The sequence below is a fragment of the Rosa chinensis genome, chromosome 2 (genome assembly GCF_002994745.2).
Source record: "Rosa chinensis cultivar Old Blush chromosome 2, RchiOBHm-V2, whole genome shotgun sequence".
Taxonomy (NCBI): domain Eukaryota; kingdom Viridiplantae; phylum Streptophyta; class Magnoliopsida; order Rosales; family Rosaceae; genus Rosa; species Rosa chinensis.
Genome location: NC_037089.1, coordinates 70,755,944 through 70,780,286, shown reverse-complemented (window position 1 = coordinate 70,780,286; position 24,343 = coordinate 70,755,944). Strand labels below are relative to the sequence as shown.

At 40.5% G+C, this 24,343-nt stretch overlaps 3 protein-coding genes across 3 annotated transcripts; all 3 read right to left on the bottom strand.

Annotated features, from left to right (window-relative positions):
* Positions 1–5,846: 5,846 nt before the first annotated feature.
* On the bottom strand, positions 5,847–7,412 carry LOC112188593 (UDP-glycosyltransferase 71A16). The gene has a single exon (XM_024327740.2). The coding sequence runs from the start codon at positions 7,339–7,341 to the stop codon at positions 5,929–5,931; it is 1,413 nt and encodes a 470-aa protein (XP_024183508.1). The 5' UTR covers positions 7,342–7,412; the 3' UTR covers positions 5,847–5,928.
* An 11,602-nt stretch (positions 7,413–19,014) lies between these two features.
* Positions 19,015–20,665, bottom strand: LOC112190997 (putative UDP-glucose flavonoid 3-O-glucosyltransferase 3). The gene has a single exon (XM_024330519.2). It carries the CDS (start codon positions 20,617–20,619, stop codon positions 19,186–19,188), a length of 1,434 nt encoding a protein of 477 aa, XP_024186287.1. The 5' UTR covers positions 20,620–20,665; the 3' UTR covers positions 19,015–19,185.
* Positions 20,666–21,831: 1,166 nt separating this feature from the next.
* Positions 21,832–23,577, bottom strand: LOC112190996 (putative UDP-glucose flavonoid 3-O-glucosyltransferase 3). The gene has a single exon (XM_024330516.2). It carries the CDS (start codon positions 23,504–23,506, stop codon positions 22,070–22,072), a length of 1,437 nt encoding a protein of 478 aa, XP_024186284.1. The 5' UTR covers positions 23,507–23,577; the 3' UTR covers positions 21,832–22,069.
* Between the last annotated feature and the right edge of the window lie 766 nt (positions 23,578–24,343).

The following is a 24,343-nucleotide window of genomic DNA, read 5'->3' as shown; positions in this document are numbered from 1 at the left end:
TTTTTTTATTGTGGACATGCCACACTCTAAATCATGCTTGGTTTAGTCGGAGAGAACGACTTTCTGTTTGTACTCTTGTCTTTGGACTTTAGTTATAGGTGAACCTTTTCTGGGCACTATCCTTTTTAATGATTTCATCAATAGTGTTTAGAGATTTGGGGACTTCCAAGATGATATATGAACTTACAAAATTACCAATATGATACCTGAACTTATTTTTTTTTATCAACGTTGTACCTCTGTCAATTTTCAGTAACAGAGCCAGAGCACGTGTGACTCACTTCAGTCACGAAATGAGGATAAAACAAATCAAAGTCAATGGAGAACTACCAAATCCAATATTTGCATAAAAAGACTGATTTACCCTCAAAAGCATTTTGTTTTCTTTCTTTCTTCTTCTTTTTTGGCTTCCTCTTCCTCCTGAACTGAATCATTAAGACCTCACCCTGGTTCTGATGATAATCTGACCGTTAAACCCAAGAAGCTCAAGTTTGATCTCTAGCTAATCTAAGGGAACCCAACTGATTTAATCAGTGATCAGAACCTCCAATAGAACAATTGAATGTACCTGCAATCCAATGTGTTATATATTAGTCTCCGTCTTCAACCATTTATCTACTTCTTCATCCTTTTCATACCTACTCTGTTAAATTGAATAACCATTTTATTTCCAACAAAAAACAGTCGAGTTTTTCAGGAAAATTTCATGGGGAGGAGTGGATTGTTTGATATTGAAAACCACGTATGGATTGGATTGATAATTTCAAGAGAGGGGAGTTTTGAGGAGTTAGAGATGGCGAATTAGGCGTAAAAGTGAAGAGGGCGACGATTACAACATGCATGAATTGCCCGCTTTGCGATAAGTTCTTTAGAGAGGCCACCACCACATCTGAATGTCTTCATACGTGTCAGTTGTCTCTGTAGCTTGTCTATGTATCTCTTGGTTTTGTGTTGGTCTGTTTCTGCTGGCTTGGCTTTTGATTATTGGAATTTGGAGTCATTTGCTGTGATTTTCTTTGATTTTTGATGTTTTCTCAGGGTTGTTGTATTTTGATTCTTTCTCATATGACTTTGGCTTGGTTTGACTAGTCTTGCTAGTTTTTGGACGCGGGTATTTTTCAATTTTCATGCTTTGTAGCTTTGAACTCAGAACACTTGTGTTTGGTGGATTAGCCAGGTAAATGTTAACAAACTTCATTTCTTGTTACATTGGTGTTAATTTCAATTGTTCTTGCTCCGACAAGCACTCGCCGCTTTGCTCTTGCTGCTTCAAAGCTCAACGACGTCATTTTCATTAGCTCGCTGCTTCTGAATCTGGAGGTCAAGTGTTGTGAAACCGTCTACGGTCTACACCGCTCTAGCCAGCAATAAATTCAGAGAAATGACACGGAGCTGTGCTTGGAGAACTCCGACGAGATGGAGTCTTCGGCGGTGTCCGTCTGTCAAAGATATGGATTGGGTTTTGCATTGAAAAAAGTTCTCGTCTGGTTGTTTGTCTTTGCTAGAAAATGCCATCATCACATCTGATTGCAATTTGCAGATGAAAAGGAAATAGAAATGGAGAAGAACTAAAGATGACAGAGAGAGACAAAAAAATAGTTTTATTAAGAGAAAAATTCAATCACCGTCCCCAAACTATGCTACCAAGGCCAATTTGATACCCAAACTCTAAAAAGTATCAATGTGATACCCAAAGACCTATTTTGACATCAACGTGATACTTCCGTCCAAAATCTCAAACGGCTCCATTTTTCTGCTGACGTGACAAACACGTGGATCCTATATGGAATGGCAGAATAGTCTTTTACTACTAACGAATTAAAAAAAAAAAACAGAAAGGAGCACAAAGCTCCATCTCTCTCTCTCTCTCTCCTTCTCTCTTGGTTATGGTTTTTCTGGGTTTTGATGGCTTTGGAGGCTATCAGTCTCTCGCTCTCTCTCCTTCTCTCGACCCCCATCTCATCTCTCTCACCAACTTCATCCTTGATTTCTTCGCTATCCACCATACCTTCATATCCGTAGTAGCTATTGGTACTCCTCCACGACCAGTCGATTCGGACACGAACATCAACAACGATGATACCACCGTAGCCGTCAATTCCGAAGAAAACGAGGATCACCATCCCCAAAATGACGCTGTTGTTTCCCTCTCACAGCTGCTTCCCAACGGCTAATTGTGAACCAGGGGCAGAGGGGAGTATCGTCACTCAGATTAAACGACGCGTCGAGGGTGATAATGGTGGTAGCAGGGAAGAAGAAGAAGAAGTGATTGGAGGAAGTTTTGATTTGGCGATCACGAGAGCGATCAGTGCTGATGAGAGTCGTTGGAATGCGCCTTTGACGCTGGAGAATGCGACGAGGGTTATGGGCGGCTGCTGGCGTCGGAAGAGCGGTGGTGAAAGTGGTCGAGCGGCCTTGATGGTGGCGGACAAAATGAAAGACGCGATTTTGAGGGGGGAGAAGGAAGAGGTGGAGGAGGAGGCCTCGCATGGTTTCAGGATCGAAGTCTGGAGGTGGTTCATCTGCTTCTGCTTGAGGTGTTTGATTCACAAGGATGAGAGGTTATGTGATTTTCGCCATTGTTGTTGAGGCAGTGGAGCTCGCTCTTCAGCTTCAACTCTTCACTCAAATCGAGTAATTGACAGTGTGTGGGAGAAGCCAAAGGTACCAAGTACCAGCTGCCAAGTCTTTTTCTTGGTCTAATTGTGCTCAATTGCTATCTGGGTTGGTTTTGCTTTTTTGGTTTATGCTGGGTTTGTTTTTAGTTCTGGTATACATGAATTCATAATTATATGTTGCTTTGGCCTTGTGATTGTGATTTTGATCGGAGTTTCTGGTATCATTGTTACTGACATGACTGCGGCAGTGGAAGAGGAGGACGTTGAGGCTGTGGCGGCGGAGGAGGAAAACTGCTGAGCGGAGAAGAATGAGATAGGTTTTGGCTGAGAAGCCAGAGCAGTTTTCTGGGTGGAGAAAGATTTGATTTTTTTTTTTAATCATGTCACCCAACTTTCGTTTTGGGTCTGTTCGCCGGCAGTAAAGTGCGAAGAACATGGATTGGTAGCAGGAATTGGAGAGGATGATGGTAGCGTTGGTGATGGTTCGGGCGGAGGAGGAGAGATAGAGAAGAAGAATAGGACTGAGGTTGAAGAAGAAGGAGAAGCCAGAAAATCCCAGAAGAACAAGAAGAAGAAAAAGAAGAAAAAGAAATGAAAAGAAAAAAAAATGAATTAACAAAAAAAAAAGGTAAATTGGTCATTTCACTTTTTTAGGGGCCCACATGTTTGCCACTTCAGCAAACAGACGGCGCTGTTAGATATTTTTTACAGAAGTATCACGTTGATGCCAATAATCACATTGATACTTTTGAGAGTTTGGGTATCAAATTGGCCTTGACAGCATAGTTTGGGGATGTGGGCTGAAATTTTCTCTTTTATTAAATATATAATTATGTTAATTAATTATATTTTATTAGCAAAAGATCTTTAGCTTTGTCTTCTTCATTTTATTTTTTTAAATTGGTGTAAGAAGACAATCTTATCCTTAAAAATCAAGTCACATACGCAAAACATGCTACATTTTAACAGCTCTATAATGAGGTATGACGTTGATGAGAAAACTAAATCAAGGAATTATATTAATAACTTTGTAAGTTTATGTATCATCTAAAAACTCCTTCAAGTTTCTAAACACTATTAGTGAAAGAAAAAAAAAGCCCTAATTTTCCCTTGAGGAATATTATACTTGTCCTCCTTGCTTTCTCGTTGCTCTTCCATGCATATATGAATCAGCATTTGGGTTAAGTTGATCTAGCATTAGGCAAAATTACATAGCATACCCTTCTTTTCCCAAGAGTGAAGGAATGGGTCAGTAGAGTACATTGTAAAAATTGTAATAAAATCTATTGAGAATCCAAGTACATGACAACAAAATCGACAGTTTGGAATGAGATGGCCTTTGGCCAATTCTAAAAGTTCAGTTACAAAACTCCAAGACCATCCTTCAATATTATCAGTGCCGACTCTTAAACACCTTCCTTGATGCTTATGTTGGGGAGAAAGGCATTCATTCCCAACAAATTAAAACAGTCGGTGACTTTCATTTTCTCTTGCAAACCATCAATTTTAGGACAGTACATAATTCTTTAACTTTTCTTCTCACGTTTTGATGTTGAGGATCTCTGTTTCCTTTCTTAAAGATGTCTGCTAAGTACGTCCTTTTTTCCCGTCTTTGTAAGGTCAGCCAGCATGGAATTGAATAAGCTGGGTAGTTTGTTTCTTTGGGTAAATTGTTTTCATCAGAAAAGATTGTGTAGCGATGATTTATTGGCAAGTTACATTTAATATATATCATTTTATTGATATATTTCCTTTATAGGACCATATTCAAACTCCAAAGACAAGAACGTTGTCAAAAAAAAAAAAAAAAACTCCAATGACAAGAAAGGATGGAAACCACAAAACGAACTATGAATTAGAACCAAAGCCATTATATGGCAATTCAAAAGATCGCAGATAAAAACTAACCATTGGTCACGTTCGAGAAAAGAAAACCAGTACATTTGTTCTTCCGTTTTCTTACTTGATGAAATCTAAGCTAGACACAAATATCCATCAAAACCTTGCTCGCACGTTCATCCATTTCACTGCTCTCGCGTTCATATGCACAACCACAGATCTGAGCTTTACAAAAACGTACATACACCTTTTATGCTCTCCTCATAAATTGGCTTGGGATAATACCTCCCATAGTCCCATTTATAACCAAGAAAATATCACCGTTCTCCAAAAAACCTATGTGTCAGGCTTTGAGAAGACTAGATTATCAACAAACAACTTGCTTCTGATTACGTGTGACTTGGTCCAGGACTCTCGCACTCCCTATTCCTTCATCAACCATGCATAGATGATACTGATACCCCACACGAGTAAAAGAACCGGTGATGGACAATATGCACAAACATCCCCTCGAAGCCCCAACTTGATAGTGAGAATAAAATATCTTATTAGTCCAAAAATCAGGATGGGGCACTTCCACATATGTTTCACTTGCTAAATCAAGAGAAAAAATAACCTTAGTACCGCGAGTGAACGCAATCCAGGGTAGAGCTCCATTTACAAAAATTGCACACTTGTCAGTAGGATGATGATCCCATCTAGCACCAAAATAGTCCTGAATCCTTCTCCAAGATTTTTCTCTTAACGAATAGATCATGGATATGTAAGTCTTAGTTCTGAAATCAAACAGTGTTAGTACAATCTTGTAGACTTGTAGTTACTATACTGCAGTCGTAGGCTCGTAGCCAAATCCATAATTCACTGCATTCTCTAATATCCATTTACATCGATCTGAACTGCGAGGTAATGTTTTCCATTCTCTTGTGCATGAGTTCTGGATCTGAGATTAAGTAACACCATGACGTGCACACAGATTTACATGGTAGTAAGCACTTAACGGGAAGTCTTGCAAGTATTTCAGTGATTTTCTCGAACGGTAAGTAACACACTTAAGACATGATTGATTTTCCACACTTTCTTTCTTCCGAAACAATATGCCGACTAATATATGCAGCGAAATTTTGACAATCTATCTTCCTTGGCAGCCTTTAACCCTAGTGTTGGTGCCATTGGAGGGCAGAAGTCCAAGAAGGTAGTCTTTGCTCAAAGCCCTATGGCAAGAGAGGCTCGGAGTGAACAAGATTTTGATAAAAAAAAGTAGTTATAACGGCCAATTCGTTCCTACTTGCCTTGTGACAAACTAGCTAGGTTTCACAAAGTATTCGAATTTGTGATCCAGTATTAATTTTTTTTTAAGAGATATATGGTTTAATTTTGGCAATACCAGAATGAAAAGCTTCAAATTTCTTTATTTTCTTCATTTGCAAATTAATTACAAGTTTACAACCATAATTATGATTAGAATCAAAAGTTAAAGAATTATCTGATCAATAAAATAACCTAATGAAGAGTGTGACGACCCACCTCTTAAAGCTTTCTTGCTCTTTTCACTCGTCTCTTTTACCTTTTTCCTTATATCACTATCCTGCTTCATCACTTGCCTTATCCCTTTCTCTATGACTTGTGCACTCAAAACCACTTGACCATCTTTCCGATAGTTCATGTCAACTTCCACGGCCAATTCCAATTCCCTCACCAGCCCAAAGGCATTCAATTGTTGTTCTGCGTACATTGGCCACGTGGCAATCGGTACACCATACCACAGACTCTCAAGCGTAGAGTTCCATCCACAATGGGATACAAACCCTCCGATCGAAGGGTGGGCCAAGATATCAATTTGTGGGGCCCAACCTATGGTTTTTCCGATCCCAACCGTCCGATCGAGAAATCCTTCCGGCAAGACTGCCTTGGCATCTACGTAATCGCTTGGGAAAGCTATCTTACCCTTTGGTGGGGGCTGACGTAAGGACCACAAGAACCGATATCCGCTTTGCTCCAACGCACACGCTATCTCTTTCACCTGATCCTCAGCAAAACTTCCCATGCTTCCGAAGCACAGGAACACTACAGATAAGGGAGGCTGATCCTCAAGCCACTCCAAGATATCGGACTTCGGTTGGTCATCATCATTTTTCAAGTTCAGTAAGGGCCCCACGGGGTACACCGGCGGGACTTTACCATCGGAAAGAGAGTGCAAAGCATGTGACTCCAACTCCAAGAACGTGTTTACCAAAATACCCTTGGTTTCTCTAAACCTTCTTGCATGGTTGAGGAATGCATGGGCGCCCTCCTTGTCTGGAAAAACACTAGTCAAAACTCCATGAGGCAGCGGATTGATAAAACTCGGCAGAGATAAATCGGCCCCCGACTCCAAAAACTCGGAAACGTCCTTGTTTTCCTCATCACAAATGGCTTGGAGGTGTAGAAAGAACCCAAGACACGCTGCGTTGGACGTGAAGAAAACGTAAGTAGGAACCCCAAATTCATTGGCCACATCGATCATGGTAGTGCAGAACATGTCAATGACAAACCCGGCGAGTCGAGGCTTGGACTCGGACTGAGACTCGGTGAGTTTGGTGACCAAGTCTGTAACGATAGGTTTCTGGTTTTCAACAAATATTTTGAAGAAGGCGGAAGGTCCCATTCCTTTTGTGTCTATGTTGAGCTCTGGGAGGCTGATGAACTTGATGCGCGGTGAAATGGAGGAGTAGTAGTCTTCTTCAGAACCTTTGGGGTTGGAGTCGTCAAAGGGAAACTTCATTATGAGAATTGTGACCAAAATTTGGTCATCTCGATCAACGAGGAGCTTTGCAATCTCGACGGTTGATACGAGATGGCCAATACCTGGGGCTGTGATGAAGACCAACTCTCTAGGTTCCTTCATTTCGGTAATGGAGTGAATATAGGTGATAGATAAATGATATATAAATATTGTAACTCAAGCATGCTTAGTTGATTGAGAGCGACGTCTGTCTTATCTGTATGACTAATGATTCTTGGAATTCCTTATTAGTAGCTCTCAAATTCAAGTGAGGTCATGGCTTTGCTGGCGTTGGAAAGGAACAGTCTCGGTGTCTCTACGTGAGAGTTGAACAATATAACTGGAGAGACTTGGAGACCAAGGAAAAGATCGATATCAAAAAACCTTTATCTGTAGGGAACTGATGAGGAAATCAATGTTGGATATTGTTTAACATTCTTACAAAAAAGAACAAGTAAACTACTATTTTATATGGACTAGAAATGCGACCCCGCTTTGCTGCGAAATTTATTCCTGTCAACAAATTAGAACAATGAAATACAAAAGAGAAACGCGATGGCGCAAGGTAGATTTACCTTAAGCTCTTTATGTCCCGTGTGTTTTAAGTTTTTGGTTGACAAACAAAACCAAGATGTGTTTATATGAAACGAAAAACCTGTGTAATAAACAAAATTGTTTAAAAGCTAGTTTACATTGTATGAATCTAGTTTTAGGAGTTGCATTTTGCATGTAGCCTTGGTACAAACTATTATGTGGGAGCAAAAATGGTCTTCATTGCTTCATATAAACCATTGTCTTATCAAAAAAAAGGTTATAGTGATTTTACCACAAAGCATTGCCATGTAGGAACCAAAAAATATCTGCATGGCTTCATTGTTCTTCTATTGACACTATGCTAAAGATGGTCCTTCAGTTTTCAATCTTGCTTGGCATGCACTTGATGCGAGTTTGTAGTGTCTTTGCTAACCTTCTATGCATTTGTAATTTGAAGCACTGAGGAATAGATAAAATGTTGGTTAGTAACAATTATAAACTACAGAGAAAAGAATAACAATTAAGGAAAAAAAAAAAAAAGGTTCAATGCATTATCAGATGTCTAATCAAAGTCTTTTGACTGTCACACTAACAATCAAACTATACTCATTCATACTTATAATTTCAGAAAGATTGAATATCATGAATGTAGTATGCGTACCATTTTAGGGATATTTCTAGGCTGGGAACCAGCCTTTGAATGAAGCCTTTCCAAGAATAATCTGATTAATAAAACTCCATACGTAGAAAGTCTACTATTTAAGTGAGTTGTGGAACTATGGTCTTGGTTTTAATGATGAAAGCATCAGAAATGGGTGTTGTATAGAGACGCTGGGGCAAGAAGGGAATCATTTTGACAAAATCTTTTTGGTTTTGGCAAAGGACGAAGGCCAAACTGCCTTGCAGTTGCAGTGTGGTTGGCTGTAATAAACCTGTCTTTCAGTTATTAATGCTTTCTATGCTTTCTTAAGCAACCCCAGGTCCCCAGCTGTGAATTTGCAACTACTACCGGGCTTTCAATTTTCATGTATAATTTGTCTTATGTTAGTGGTACTCAGCATTTATGCAGCTAACAATAATTGAAAAATAAGTTTCAGAGAGAAATTATGATGAACATTATGCGGTGGCATTTTGTGAGTTTAATTTGGTCCAAACCCGGTACTATTGCCAGCCTAAGTTTTACACTTATTTTGGAGTGTTGAAATTCTGCAGTGAGAGTTTTAGATTCGTTACTATGTACTTAAAGTTCTTGCTGTGTATCATAACTATATCAGACTCTAGACCAGTGAGTATGCTTTCTTTTCAGCTGAAATCACTATAATGTGTTCATATTTGATAACTGAGAGGCTTTACATATTCATACTGGTAACTTTGAGCTCTTCTACCTGTTGTATATTTTTAGCAGCACCTTTTCTGTATCACATCAGTGGAATTCAATATAAACCAGCCATTTGACATTAGTACAGAAATCAAAGTTCCGCGAGTAGATCACTCCTTTAAAAAGTCCATTAGTCTATTTTCCTTAACCTATGTATAAGCAATCCTACAAATCCCAAATAGCCGGAAAAAAAAAACAAAAAACAATGAATAAGAATAAGAAGCCCAGGTAGTTCAAAACTCAAAACAAAGCAACAGTAACAACAAAAGAAGCCCTTTTCTTTTTTGGGTGAGAACTGAAGAGGCCAAATAAAGCAGTAGTGAAAATCATGGATGAATCACAAAGTTAGCTTCTATATCATAATTATAACCCAAAAAATGTACAGATATTAGCTTTATATCAAAATTAGCTTGAGCAAGTTTTAAAAGTATTTACCTGAAACAACCCAATTCAAACAAAGCAGCAGCAGCAGCAGCAACAACATAAACCATAATCCTGCAAAACAACCCAATTCAGCACTCAGCAATATTCAAAGTGAGAAATTCAAAAGTACTATGAATGTCAAAGAAAGCAAGAAAGATGGGCAGGTTATAAGCAACAATTGTTTCAAGTCCAAACCTCTCTCATTGAGAGTGTCAAACAACTTGATTTTCATAGGATAGCCCTTACATCCAAATATCGACACTCAAAAATTCCCAAACTGGGGAAATTGATCATTTCGAAGAACCTCCACAATTAATCAAACTACTTGATCGATCATCAAGAAATTAACAAAAAGACGACATTTTTGTATTGATTTCACATGTTTCTGCCTCATTTTATTTATATTGGCTCGTGTCATAGTCTAAAATGAAATGTAAGACATTCATGAAAGAAAACTCTACTGTTTTATTTCCTTATGCTTCATATTAATGCAATACCCAGAAACATATAGTTAAGGATTCACTGATTGAGATCATGAAGTTTCATATGCAATGGAGGTTGCCTACGGCCTAGATACAGCCTATACTATATCTCCATGATCATCTATGCACAAAACTCCAAGAAATATAACATTATAGAAATGAGACGAAGAGGCACTTTCAAATGGTCGTAGGTTTAGTATGAGAACCTGTCATTTCCTATATACCTTCAGAAACTGGAAGATAACATCTCAAATTCTCAATTCTAAGTCACCTATGAAGACTAATATGGATTATTCAATCTCTAGTGAGTTTTTCTTAAAGATGTACCTTAATTACTCTCTATGTCAAGACTAAAACTTAAAACCATAATCTGACATAACCGAAGAACACTCAAAACTCGAAAGTTCATAACTTTTGAAACAACAGCATCAATTGCCCTAGAAATTACCTTCACCGGTAGATTTTTGGCGTGTGCAGCTCCACCGTTTTCCCCAATCAACCACCCAGAACCTCTATCTGCAATCAACAAATACAAATTCCTCAGAAAAAACAAACGTCCGAATCAAATAGTGGACAGCCATAACCTAATCAAACCAATCAACCCCCACTCTTTGTCAATTCAACTCTGAAATGAAAGAAATCGATCAACAATCGATCGGTTGATTACGTGATTGCCGCAACAATCGATGTCTCTCTCTCTCCTCACAAAGCAAACAAACACACGGTATTTCTCTCTCTCTCTCTCAAGATTATTTTGATGGCAACAATGGAATGAGAAGCTTGTAGAACAATGACAGAGAAAAAAGGAGGGCTTCAGGTCTCTCTTTCTGTATTTCTCTCTATTGTTCTTTTTAGGACCGGTGAGTAGAGAAGAACCCAAAATCGATACACAGCAATAGCCGACTGTAGAAGAGAAAAGAAGATAAGATCGAGACACAGCAGAGAAAAAAAAATTCAAAGTAGGTCAAAACCTTCACTTCACTGTCATATGAACAGCTAACAGAAAAAGGAAGACAGAACGGTCACTTTACTGTTTTATGAACAGTACCCCCATAGTGAACAGTGACTGAGTGAATCTGCCAAACCATGCCCAGAGTGACTGTTTAAGTCCAAACTATAGATGTTGGAATTGGCCTGGCCTCAAACGGGTTGGTTGGCTGCGGGAGAAATAGAGGAGATCGGGGGCGAATAAGTCCCTATCGCCGGTTTCTGTAGTATACCTGACAAAGCAGGAGGTGTAGCCGCAATAGCACCAGTTTTTATATGTCATTACGAGAGGATTCTTCGGCTATTGAGATGTTCCACTCCCGATGGTCGAGTTACTTCGTTCCTCTCCTTTTATTATAGTTCGACTTGCTAGATCAGCTTCTCTCTTTTCACAGTCGAACCGGTGTGACAGTTTGTCTTCCATTCAACTGCTTCGAGGAAGACCCACTTCTAATTAGTAGGAATCTTCTTCCGGATGCTTCTTTCAGAAAAGCACGGGAAAAGCCTATGGAATGTACTAAGACCCGAAAGATCATCCAAGTACTCAATAAAGGCGGGGGTGGATTCTGAAATACTCCTCCGATACGTGCCCAGCCTCAACGTCACTTCCCAAACCAAAACCACCTTTCCCAGATCTATTAAGCCCCTTTAGAGATAGGGGCGAGTACTACACAAGCTCATAAGTAATATTCATATTTGTGCAGGTCCTAAGTAGAGGCTTGTTATCGATGGAGTAGAAAGGGAGCTAAGTTTTGAACTCTCATAAAAAACACTTTAGCGTAGGCCTGGCCATCCTTCATTTTCGGTCGACGTTTCGGTTTGTCTAAGCTATATAGTGGTAGAGTATACTCCACGAGCCAACCGAATCCTAGGGCGGCTAGTAGCTTCGCTCGAAGAACCCAACATTAAGTGGAAGACTCCTGATGACAGTCATGTGAAATTGAACTTTGAGACTCGGTCTTAAATGCTGACAAGGAGGAAGATCGCTGTTATGCCGGTAGGAGTGCGGCTCCTATAGTTCCCGGGGTTGGCTTTTTTGGGAAGCCCATTCCCACCGCGCCCATTGCCCGGTTGGCCTGCCAGCTTCTATGACGATAGGCGTAAAGGCATGTTTAGTTCCTTTGTTACCAGGGTCGACCCCAAAGCCATAATGTTTCAAAACGAGGAGGCCTCGGGTCTTCATCCATTGCTTTAGCTGCCTCCATCTGAAGAGTACGGTAGAATTTCCCTGTACGGTCATTCAGGAAGTCCCTCCGAGGTGATAGCCACTACGAACAAAGTAATGGCCAGACTTTTCCCATGGTGGGGAAGGTGGTGGTCTGTCGACCCAACATTGAAGTCCCACCTCCCGATCGGATAAGCCTTTTTTCATGGTATATCCAGATGGTCCAGGTGGACCTCTAGAGAGATTAGAACCTCCTTTCTAAGGATGAATCCTTTTTCCTTCTCGTGAAGCACGGGAGCGCCTAGTGTCCAGAGGATCGTCAACGCTTCCAACGTCTGTAGAAACTAAGTAGGAGGGTCGGAACTAGAAGCACCGAAGGTGAGACCCTATTTCCTGTCTACCTCTGTCAGGTAAACTACTCGGGTTCATTGTCAGCAGAAGAGAAATCGAAGTCGACCTGGGCATGTAAACTTCCTCGTGTACTTAAAAAAGGTGGGCTTCAGGTCTCTCTTTCTGTATTTCTCTCTGTTGTTCTTTTCAGGACTGGTGAGTAGAGAAGAACCCAAAATCAATACACAGCAATAGCCGACTGTACAAGAGAAAAGAAGATAAGATCGAGACACAGCAGAGAAAAAAAAAATCAAAGTAGGGCAAAACCGTCACTTCACTGTCCTATGAACAGTACCCGAGTGTATAGCTAATAGAAAAAGAAGGACAGAACGGTCACTTTACGGTTCTATGAACAATTCCCCCCCCCCCCCCGGGCGGTGAACAGTGAACTCATCTTTGGTATATAGTAAATTACTTCAACGTACCATGAAGATGAAGTTTGATGTTGACCGATCTAATGGTTGAAGAGATGAACAAACAACAATGCACATGATTTGTCTATCGTCATAAAAAAAATAAAAAAAAACATGATTTGTCTGTCATTATGACTCACGACTATTAATTAAGGGCATGATGTAATTTAATTAAAGAATTAAGGGTTAAATACTGTTTACTCCCTAAACTTTCGGGGAAAAAACAGTTCAGTCCCTCATTTTTTAATTTCACACGTTTACTCCCTCATCTCTCAATTTTGGACCAATAGGTCCATTCCGTCCAATTTCTCAGTTAAGTCACTATTGTGGTTATCCCTTTCACTGTAAAATGTCTATCCTACCCTCAATTCTTTTTTTTAATTAATTTATTTTTTCCTCTCTCTCTCTCTCTCTCTACCCATCTACTTTTCCTTGTCCTTTTTTCTATTTATCTCTTCTTCTTCCATTAGTCTCTGACAATTTCTCGCAGAGCTGTGAACCCCAACCGACCTCGTCTTGCCAGCAGCCTCAGCCCAACACCATCAAACCCCAACCAGCCTCGTCCTGCCAGCAGCCTCTGCTCTACGGTGGAGCAACTGTTTGGAGCTCCAATTCGAACCTGAAATAGAGGCTGAGAGAGAAGATGATCCAATCCAGGGAGAAGCTGATCCGATCTAGGGAGAAGACGACTTTGGCCGCTGGGCTTGGGGATGATTTTCGGTGGCGGCTGAGTGAAGATGACGTCGACCAGTGATCCTCTTCTCTTTTTCTCTCTTCTCTCTCTCCATAAACAAATTCTCAATTTTTTTCTTTTGCTCTGATCCCACCTCGATGAGTTCGATGGTGGCAGAGATATGCTCTTCATCTTCTTCCTCAGCCTCTTATGGCACCCGATCTTCATGATCGTTTTCTTGATCATCCTCGTCTACTTGGTCTACGCCTGCGCTGCCGGTGTCGTCGTGCTCTTCAACCAGACTTCGACGATGGTGTCGTGCTCTTCGCGCTCAGCCTCCTCCCCTATGGGTCATAGAAGACTTGCATTTCAATGAGGAAAGTGTTGCTGAAGGTGGGTTGGTTTTTGTGAGTGGATCAAAGCTATCGCGCCTGGCCTATACCCGATTTTGAAATCGGGTTTTCCGAATTCATATGGCTGTTGATTTTGAATATTTCTTGAGATGATATATGGAGCTCAATTATTAATTGTTTAACTTTTGCTGATTGTGATTGAAATTTTGAGTTAATAAGCTTGCAGTGGTGTTGTTTGGTTGAATTCAAAACAAGTAGACATGGATTTCTTGTTGTGCTGTGATTTTTGACATATTCTGAGTTCTGACAGAGAGAAAGAAGATACATCTGGTAAGGATTTTGTTTTGGCTTAGGTTCCACCCAATTCCATCAGTGGTGGAAGAGGAAGAAGAGAGAGAAAAGCAGAAGGGAAGAGAGAGAGAGAGAGAGAGGAAAAAATAAATTAATTAAAAAAAAGAATTGAGGGTAGGATAGACATTTTACAGCGAAAGGGATAACCACAACAGTGACTTAATCGAGAAATTAGACGGAATGGACCTATTGGTCCAAAATTGAGAGATGAGGGAGTAAACGTGTAAAATTAAAAAGAGAGGGACTAAACTGTTTTTTCCCTGAAAGTTCAGGGAGTAAACAATATTTAACCCAAGAATTAATTAGCAAATTATTCTTACACTATATCAAGTTTGAGGTTTTTGCTAACTGAGAGTTGAGACTGTCCGAAAGTGAGACCAAGGATGGGGCAATGTCCAGGGCAGGCCAGGTTATTATAAAATCATCGGTGATCTTCACTCTATTTCCCGCGCGTCTCCCCTAATATTTTCCATCTCCATTGGGAGTGTATTAGGTTCTCAAACTCATCATGATCCCTAGCTTGTTATGTTTATCTTCTTGTTTGTGTTTCCTCATACTGTGGGTTTTGCAACTGTTTTTGTATTTATAAGGTAATGTTTATCTAATAAAAACATTCTTCCACCGCCAAAAAAAAAAATCTCATCCTGATCCAATAAGACTTCAATGAATGAAAGGATATTCATATTTTTTCTTTTTCGCAACATGATAGTTTTTTTTTTTTTTTTTGAGATGAATGATGTCAACCTTTATTGAATAAAAAAGAATCAACTGTTACAATACTCAGAAGCTATTACATCATGAAGGAAATAAGGTATAGAGGAACAATAGAAAGCTTGACCTGATGAAAGCGCTTGCGCAGCTGTAAGATGAGCTGCCACATTAGCTTCTCGTCGAGTATGTATGACTTTGACGTTAGGCAGAGCATCCAATTAAAGCTTCAAGTCTTCATAAATTCTTCCTAGCCTTGAAAGGTTGTTACCAACCCCTACAAGTTGTTGTTGGACTATCAAAGAATCAGTCTCGACAATAGCTGGCTGCAAAGACCTGTCCACAATGAGATCAATAACTGCCTTGCAAGCCAGAAGTTCTGCATGCTCAGTGTGAGGGGCATTTTGATCGGAGTTGTACGGCAGTGAAATTTCATGGGTAAGGACCCAAGACTTTGCCCCTTCGTCTGAGTAAGCAGCAACTAGGCCCAGCAAACCTCAAAGGATATTAAATCCTAAGAAGAATGCTGTTGATTTCTTCCCAGCAGCTCCTCTCCATATTCATGGCAGTGAATTAGTGTGCAATTTTAGTAAAGGTTTGGCAAGATGTGCGTGGCGTAGGAGCTAGAAAAGCATGAGTTTCAGAAGAAGAGATTCCGGTCATGGTATGATTTTCTGGGTTTTTGGGTTAAGGTTTATTGGGAGGAATTGATGGCTAGGGATTCAAAGATAGGGCTTGATCTCTTGCTTGGGTTGTTGTGGCTTCTGTCCTCCTCGTGGGAGAGTTTCTTGGGCTGTTAAGTAGTTCGCTTGTGCCTCCTCCCCCCCTCCACAGCAGCTATCACTATCGATTTATAGAGTGGTAGTGGCTTAGGTCTGCTCCTGTTCCCAGGAATCCTGCTGCTGTGTTTCCAGGATTCCCGCTCAAGATCTCATTGCTAATTCCAAGAATCCTGCTGCTGTGATCCCAGGATTCCCGATGTTGCTGTGATTCCAAGGTTTTGCTGCTGGGATAAGAGAGGTCATTGTTTTGTCTCGGTTCAAAGGTATAGTTTTGGTAATTGTGTAAAAGAATGCAGTATGGTATTTGAGATGTATGGTTATTAAGTAAAATGGTTTGGTGTTGGGTAAAAGAAGTGTTGCTGTGATTAGAGATTTTTGGGTTCTTTCTTCTTCACTTACCCATAATCAGAATTGGGCTGTTGGGCTTGAATTTCGGTCCCCAAGTCCAAAATTACCAACAAGCCTAAAACTAATAATGGGCCTCATGCATTTCCGTTACCTTCCACACCACACCCGCTCTTGCAAGCCCCAAATGCGTGAATGTGGCTGGGGTCCACATGCGTGGCATGATGATTGTCGTTATAATTTGCTTATTGAGCTTGAGAAATGAATTGGGCCTGATAGCTGGATTTTTGGGCATCAACACTCAGCAGAAAGAAGGCCCCGTACCAGTTTACCCTTACATTCTAGGAATTGGCCAAGATTGTCCTTCATCACTAAGCCAATTCCACCAGCGCTAGTTTCCGAAATAAAAGCTCCATCTGTGTTCAGTTTTAAAGAACCCAAAGGAGGACGTACTCTTCCAGTATATCCTGCCTGCATCCCTTCTAATACCACCAGAACTCCTTGAGTTATGGAAAACAAAATCTTGGAGTCTAGAGACTGACATTAAAACAACATCATTCACACCTCTAGTCTTTCCTTCCCAAACTCTGCAATTTCTTTCTTTCCAAACTCCCCATAACAAGAACAGTAAAAAATCAAATTGATTAGCTGCTAACCTATTTGAGCAAAATATAAGCCATTCCAGCACCCCCAAATCTGCAGACTCAGTTGTGAAACACACTTGAGCAATAGAAGAATTCGAACATAGAACTCCCCTTGAAAACGGACAATCTCTTCATAAATGTATAGTCGATTCCATCATCCCAATGCAAAGAACACATAGTTATGATTCAATGACAACATGTTTGGCTACAAGTCTTGTTAGAGTTGGAAGAATATTGTGGCAAACTTTCCATACATGCACCTTAGCCGAGCTTGGAATATTAGCCTGCCATATCTCCTTCCAAAATTGAGATGTCACATTCTCCAAAATTCCTGGCCTCTCCAAAGAAGTGGAGAAAGCATATCTATAAGCTGTCTTGACTAAGCTTTCTTGACTGAGAACTCCTTTTTCTTCTCCAACCGCCAATCCACTATGTCATTAACTAATCGCCTAGACAAAGGAATATTTAAAATTGCTTCAGCCCCTTCCGGAGCAAAAACAGCTCTGATTTTACCTTCATCCCATCTACCCAATTCATGTAGCAGTTCATTAACTGTCATATTCTCATTAACAAGAGGCAATCCTATATTAGGAACCAAAGTAGGTATACCTGGAACCCAATTATCAGACCAAACTTTGAGAGATTCACTAGTACCAATCTGCCAATATGTCCCTGCTTTAAGCAATTCTCTAGAAGTAAAAATGCTTCTCCGTGAGTATGATGGGGCGCTGTGAACAGGAGCCATCCAAAACGAGCTCCCAGGAAAGTGACGAGCCTTGTAGACTCGAGCAATTAAGGATTCATGATCATTAGCAATCCTCCAAGCTTGTTTGGCTAACATAGCCATGTTAAACTCAGTGAGACTCCGAAAACCAAGTTCTCCTTCTTCTTTAGGATGGCAAAGAGACCCCTAAGCTTTCCAGTTAATTTTTCTTTTGTCTTCGGTGCTTCCCTACCAGAATCTAGCACACATACGTTCTAGGTCTTCACAAAAAAATTTTGTCAGCTGAAACACACTCATTGCGTAAGTTGGAAGAGCTTGAGTGACAACCCTAATTAAAATGTCTTTGTCTGCACCACTAAATATCTTCCCCTGCCAATTCTTTAACTTCTTGGCCAAGTTATCCTTGATGTATTGGAATGTCGTCGTTTTCTTGCGGCCCACATAAGTTGGGAGACCTAGATATCGCTCATGTGAATCCACAACTTCCACCCCCATATAAGAAGCAATTTCACCCTGTAAATCTTCATGAACATTTTTACTAAAAACAACTGAACTTTAATCAAAGTTCACCAATTGACCTGAGGCTTTGCCATATGTTTCTATAACATCTTGGATCCCATAACACACATCCAAAGAGGCCTGAGCATACAACATGCTATCGTCTGCAAAGAGTAGATCATTAACAAGAGGAGCTCCATAACATACCTGAATCCCTGGGAGTAACCCTAGCCTTTGTTTCTATTGCAATGAGGCAGAAAAACCTTCGACACCCAGTAGAAACAAATAGGGTGACAAATAAAGGTAACATGATAGTTAGCAAGTGCCAAAATGAAATAATAGGGAGTGGAACTTTTTTATTTTTTTATTTTTTTATTTTTAATATATAAGGTGCGAAACATTAGTTACTAATAGTTGTAGCAGAAGAAAAAATATATAGCAGCAACAACTATATATTACCATAAATCAAATTTAAGACGGGTGATCAGAATATGCTAGTTGCTGTCACCAATTCCATATACAAATAGGAGATTTCTATATTTCTCGAATTGTCGCCAAGTTTTTTCTTATTGAGGTTGGAGATCCATCTAGACTACAATCCCAATGAGCCGCACTATTTTCATTCTTATCTAGAGCGAGTCGTTATGAAAGTAAACAACAATTTCTCCAAAGAAAAAAAAATTAAATTTAGATTGTTTAAGGAAGGCTCTTTGTTACCTTTATTTTTTTACTCTTCGAAGAAAGTTACACCACCATCTACACCTTATCAATATGCAGACTACGTTGTGCAAGAAGACCTAAATAAAACAAATGACATGATTATCAAAGATGTATCCTTCGAAACTCAATGAAGACATTAGACATGTACCAACCTAAAATAGGAAATTTATAATACAGTAATATTAATGATATGAAAATTTTGTTTAAACCAAGTCGGTGCAAAAAATTTCCACTGAATAAACTATGTTGTATTATTTTATTTATTCAACTCTGAATACATCAACAGTCATAGTAAGCAAATTTGTTCAACAAATCTACCTAGTAAGTGTGAACACTTTCTACACCCATATCTGCGCCTCCAAGATGCAAGGACCCGATCCACGTATGATCATGAATTTTAAATCTGATCAATAAATTGTCCCACAGAAGAGTATGACGACCCACCATCCATCAAAGCTTTCTTGCCCTTCTCACTCATTTCTTTCACTCTGTTTCTTATATCATTGTCACGTTTCATCACCTCTCTTATTCCTCTCTCTATCTCCTTCGCGCTCACAAGAACTGGACTCTCGCTCCTGTAGCTCATATCAATTTCCACCGCCAATTCCAATTCCTCCACCAGCTGAAACGCGTTCAGCTGTTGCTCCGCGTACAATGGCCACGTAGCAACGGGCACACCGTGCCAAAGACTCTCAAGCGTGGAATTCCACCCACAATGGGATACAAATCCTCCCACAGATGGGTGAGCCAAGACGGCAACTTGCGGGGCCCAGCCTATGACCTTTCCAATCCCAACTGTTCGATCGAGGAACCCTTTGGGCAAAACTCCGGTGTGGTCATCGTAGTCACTTGGAAAAGCAATTTTTCCTGTGGGTGGGGGCCGACGTAAGGACCACAAGAACCGATGGCCCGCCTGCTCCAGGGCATGGGCGATCTCTTTCACCTGGTCCTCGCCAAAGCTTCCCATGCTTCCAAAGCACAAGAACACTACAGACAATGGAGGCTGATCATCAAGCCATTTCAAGATATCAGACTTCTGCTTGGCCTCGTCCGAATCCACACTACTTTCATTGGTGTTCAAGTTAAGTAAGGGTCCTACCGGATATACGGGAGGGATCACGGCATCAGATGAAAGAGCATGAAGGGCATGCGATTCTAGGTCTGCGAACGTGTTCACCAAAATACCCTTGGTGTCTCTAAACCTTTTGATAATGTTGAGAAATGATTCTGCTCCCTCCTTTACGAATAGCCTGCCAGGCAGGACTTTAGCAGCTGGCAAGGGATTGACAAAACTCGGGATGAGCAACTCAGCGTCGGAGTCTTTGAACTCGGTGCAGTCCTTGCCTTCTTGATCGCGCAGCGCTTGGACGTGGAGCATTAGCCCGAGCGCGGCGGCGCTGGAGGTGAAGAACACGTAGCTAGGAACACCAAATTGGTCGGCCACGTCGATCATAGCCGTACAGAACATGTCGACGACAAACCCCGCAAGTCGAGTCTGGGACTCGCTGAGTTTTGTGATGGCATCTTTAACATGGGGTTGCTGACTTTCAACGAAACCGATCAAGCTATTGCGGACACTGCCTTCCGTATGGTCAGTATTGACTTGTGGGAGGTTGATGAACTTGATACGCTGTGATATGGGAGAAGAAGAGTCTGCAAATGACTCGACATAAGCATCAGTGCCTTTGGAAACAGCGGGAAACTTCATGATGAGGACAGTGATCAAGAGTTGGTCGTCTCGAGACAGGAGGAACTTTGCTATCTCAAGTGTTGAAACCAGGTGGCCTATACCAGGGGATGGGATGAACACGAGCTCTGCAGGTTTCTCCATTTTTGGGAGATGGGAGATTCTTCTGAGCTAAGTAGCATGTTTCTGCACTAGGTACTTAAATACATGATCATTTTCTTTCTTGGGAAACAAGATATGAGTGATCGATGTCATTGCTTTGCTCATTTCTGAGTGGATTTTGTCATTGAAGTCAAAAAATCAACTCATCTGTCATACGTGAGATGAAGTTTCGTATTTTAAAATTCAGATTCAGGTTGAAAGATTGCAGACAATGCCATTTAATTGTACATGATTTGACTTTTCTTGGTTGAAGATATGTTTATTTCAGCAATGGATCAGGATCCACTCCTTGGTTATCCTTGATTTTAGATCTGGGCCCCAAATAAATTCCAATGACCCAAAACTTGACAGCTCAGCAATTTCGGAGAGACACGGCGTCAAGTTTGACAAAGGGAATTGACGGAGCAGTATCAGTTCCCTTTCTTTCTTCTTCTTCTTTCTTCGATCAGCAACCTCGCTTCTTCCGCGAAAATAAAAAATAAAAACTCATTCTCCAGCAAAAGCATCCATGAATCTATGATCCATGTAACTCTCCCCTTGTCTCTGTCTCATTCATAATCAACAATCAAAGAACCATAATCTACAGTTATGGATAATTGAACTTTAAAGCTCTTTTTCTCTATTTCTAGTTTTGAAGAAGGATCAGTTAACAATCCTTCAGTGTTGAATAACCTTAATTTGTTATTTGGTTGATCTGGAAGTCCGTATCTCATGTCCTTTTTCTGTAAAGATCCAATGGATGAAGATCAACACCTCTGTACCAATCCGACAATTCTCGGAGTGTTAAAAATGGCTGATATGGAGAGATCTTTCCAGTTGAGAATGAAAAGGATATAGATGGGATATGGGATTTGCAGGGAAAAAAAAAGGGCAAGGGTTGGGGTTGTGGATACGGATTCATATATGAGATGAGAGTTTAATTGTTAGTTTCGGTATTTTCTGGGATTCAAAGAGTTCTGTGTTTAAAGTATATTGATAAATATCTTTACGGTTGTACCGGTATGTAAGAGGATATAATTATTTTAGTTTCGTGAGATGTATATAAAAATGGAATCCTATTAGTTTCAGTTTGTAGCTAGACGCATTCACTTGACAAAAATAAAGGCTGAATAATCAATAAATGTCTCCAAGAGGAGAAGAACTATATATTTATTTCACCAAGCTTCTATGTAAGAAAATATCATAAGAATTCCATTCCTAAAGCATCTCACTTGATAAAAATAGACTCAATAATCAAAAACAGTACAACATGCACTTTCTCCAAACAGAAAAGAAGTAAAGAACTGTATATTCATTTCACCATGCTCCTATAAAAGGAAATATCATAAGAATGAAACACTCAAAGTCATGAAGGCCATATGATATGACACACTAAATAGAGTATATCATCGTAGACAATATCAAAGCTATTCATCAAATGCGGTTGTAGACTTTAAATTTGATCAATGAAGTGTCCCAATGCAGCATATGAGGACCCGCCATCCATCAAAGCTTTCTTGCTATTATCACTCATTTGCTTCACCCTCTTCCTTATATCACTATCAAGCTCCATCAGTTCCTTTATTCCACTCTCAATTTTCTCTGCAGTCACAACAACTGGACCATCCTTCCTATAACTCATATCAATTTCCACGGCTATCCCTAGTTCCGTAACTAGCTGAAATGCATTTTGTTGTTGCTCGGCATACAAAGGCCACGTGGCAACCGGCACTCCAAACCACAAGCTCTCCAGAGTGGAATTCCACCCACAGTGGGAGACGAAACCTCCGACTGCTGGGTGGGCTAGGATGGAAACTTGCGGCGCCCACCCTATAACTTTTCCGACCCCAGCCGTTCGATCAAGAAACCCTTCAGGTAACACCCCTGTGTGATCGGCATAGTCGCTGGGCATTCCAATCGTTCCCTTTGGTGGAGGCTGACGTAGGGACCACAAGAACCGAAACCCTCCATGCTCCAATGCGCGGGCAATCTCTTTCACCTGGTCTTCACTGAAGCTTCCCATACTCCCGAAGCACAGAAATACTACAGACAACGGAGGCTGATCATCGAGCCATTTCAAGATATCAGACTTCTGCTTCGACTGCTTCGAATCAACTTGGTCATTGTTGTCATCGCTCTTCACCTTGAGTATGGGTCCCACCGGATACACCGGAGGGATCTTACCATCACAACTGAGAGAAAGAAGGGCATGCGACTCCAGCTCTGTGAATGTATTTATCAAAATACCCTTGACATCTCTACACCTTTTGGCCAAGTTGAGGGTCCTGTCGCTGGTCTCCTTTTCCAAAAAGACACTAGGTAAGACTCTAGCAGCTGGCAAGGGGTTGGAGAAACTCGGGACCACCAAATCAGCAGTCGAGTCCTTGAACTCGATGCAGTCCTTGTTGTGATCATCACGAAGTGCTTGAAGGTGAAACATGACCCCTAGCACGGAGGCGCTGGACGTGAAAAACATGTAGGTAGGAACCCCTAATTCGCTGGCTACGTCGATCATAGAGGTACAAAACATGTCGATGACAAACCCGGTGAGTCGAGTCTCGGTTTCGGACTCGATGAGTTTGGCGACAACATCTTTAACGTTGGTTTGATGATTGTCAATGAAGTTCAAGAGGTTGATGGCGCTATTACCATGTGTCTCCATATTCTGCTGTGGGAGGTTGATGAACTTGATCCGATTTGATATGGAAGGGTCCGCGAAGGACTCAACGTAGGCATCAGTGCCGTCTGAGCTGAACGGGAACTTTATGATGAGGACGGTGATGAAGAGTTGATCATCTCGAGACAGGAGGAGCTTTGCGACCTCCACCGTCGCCACGAGGTGGCCAATGCCTGGGGATGGGATAAACACTAGCTCTGCCGCTTGCTTCATTTAGGAGATTGAGATGCAAATAGTTATCTGAATTAAGAAGGTATATATAAATTGTAGGGAAGGTATTGCAATGAAAAGCTCAGCTAACAGACATATCTATTTATATGCACGTGCATGCAGATGGTTGGGTGGTGCTTTAGGTACTCAAAACTTCTTTTATTTGTCTATTATCAAAAAAATAAAAATAAACTTCTTTTATTTGTCTTCCAAGATTGACACGTCATTCCTGTGCTGTCATTGGCCAAATGCTGTTTCTCAGTGTCTGAACCTTTCAACTTTATACAAAATTGAATTGAAAAATCTTGTACCTGTGGACTATAAGTACCTGTGGACTATAAAGACTTGGAAACCAAGGCAAAATAAAACACGACTTTGGACCGATTAGCAAGGAACCTTGCAGTTGATGCGAAACTTCATGAATGCTCACATACCTTGTTACATGAAAATAAATCAATCCTGACCTTAGTTGGTAGAGAGGAAATTACATCCTACTTTAATTTTTTTTTTTAATTTTTTTTTTATATAAAATAAATTCTTCTAGTCCTGGCAGATTCATAAAAAAACCAAAAACAAAAACAAAAATTTACCTTATTACGAAATTGAGACCTTGTAAATCTATTTATATATAAGGATTTTGGTATTTGTAATTAAAGTAATTATTCTATAGTTTCGAATTACCACGTGGCATTGCTATGTGATGGTGCCAAGTGGTCGTCCGAGCCATATGGATCAATTACATCAACCCGGACCACCATGTGACCATAGTCCAGGATCATATTATAATTTTTCCTGTAATTAATCCTTATCTATTAATTTTAATTATGATGCTCACATTAT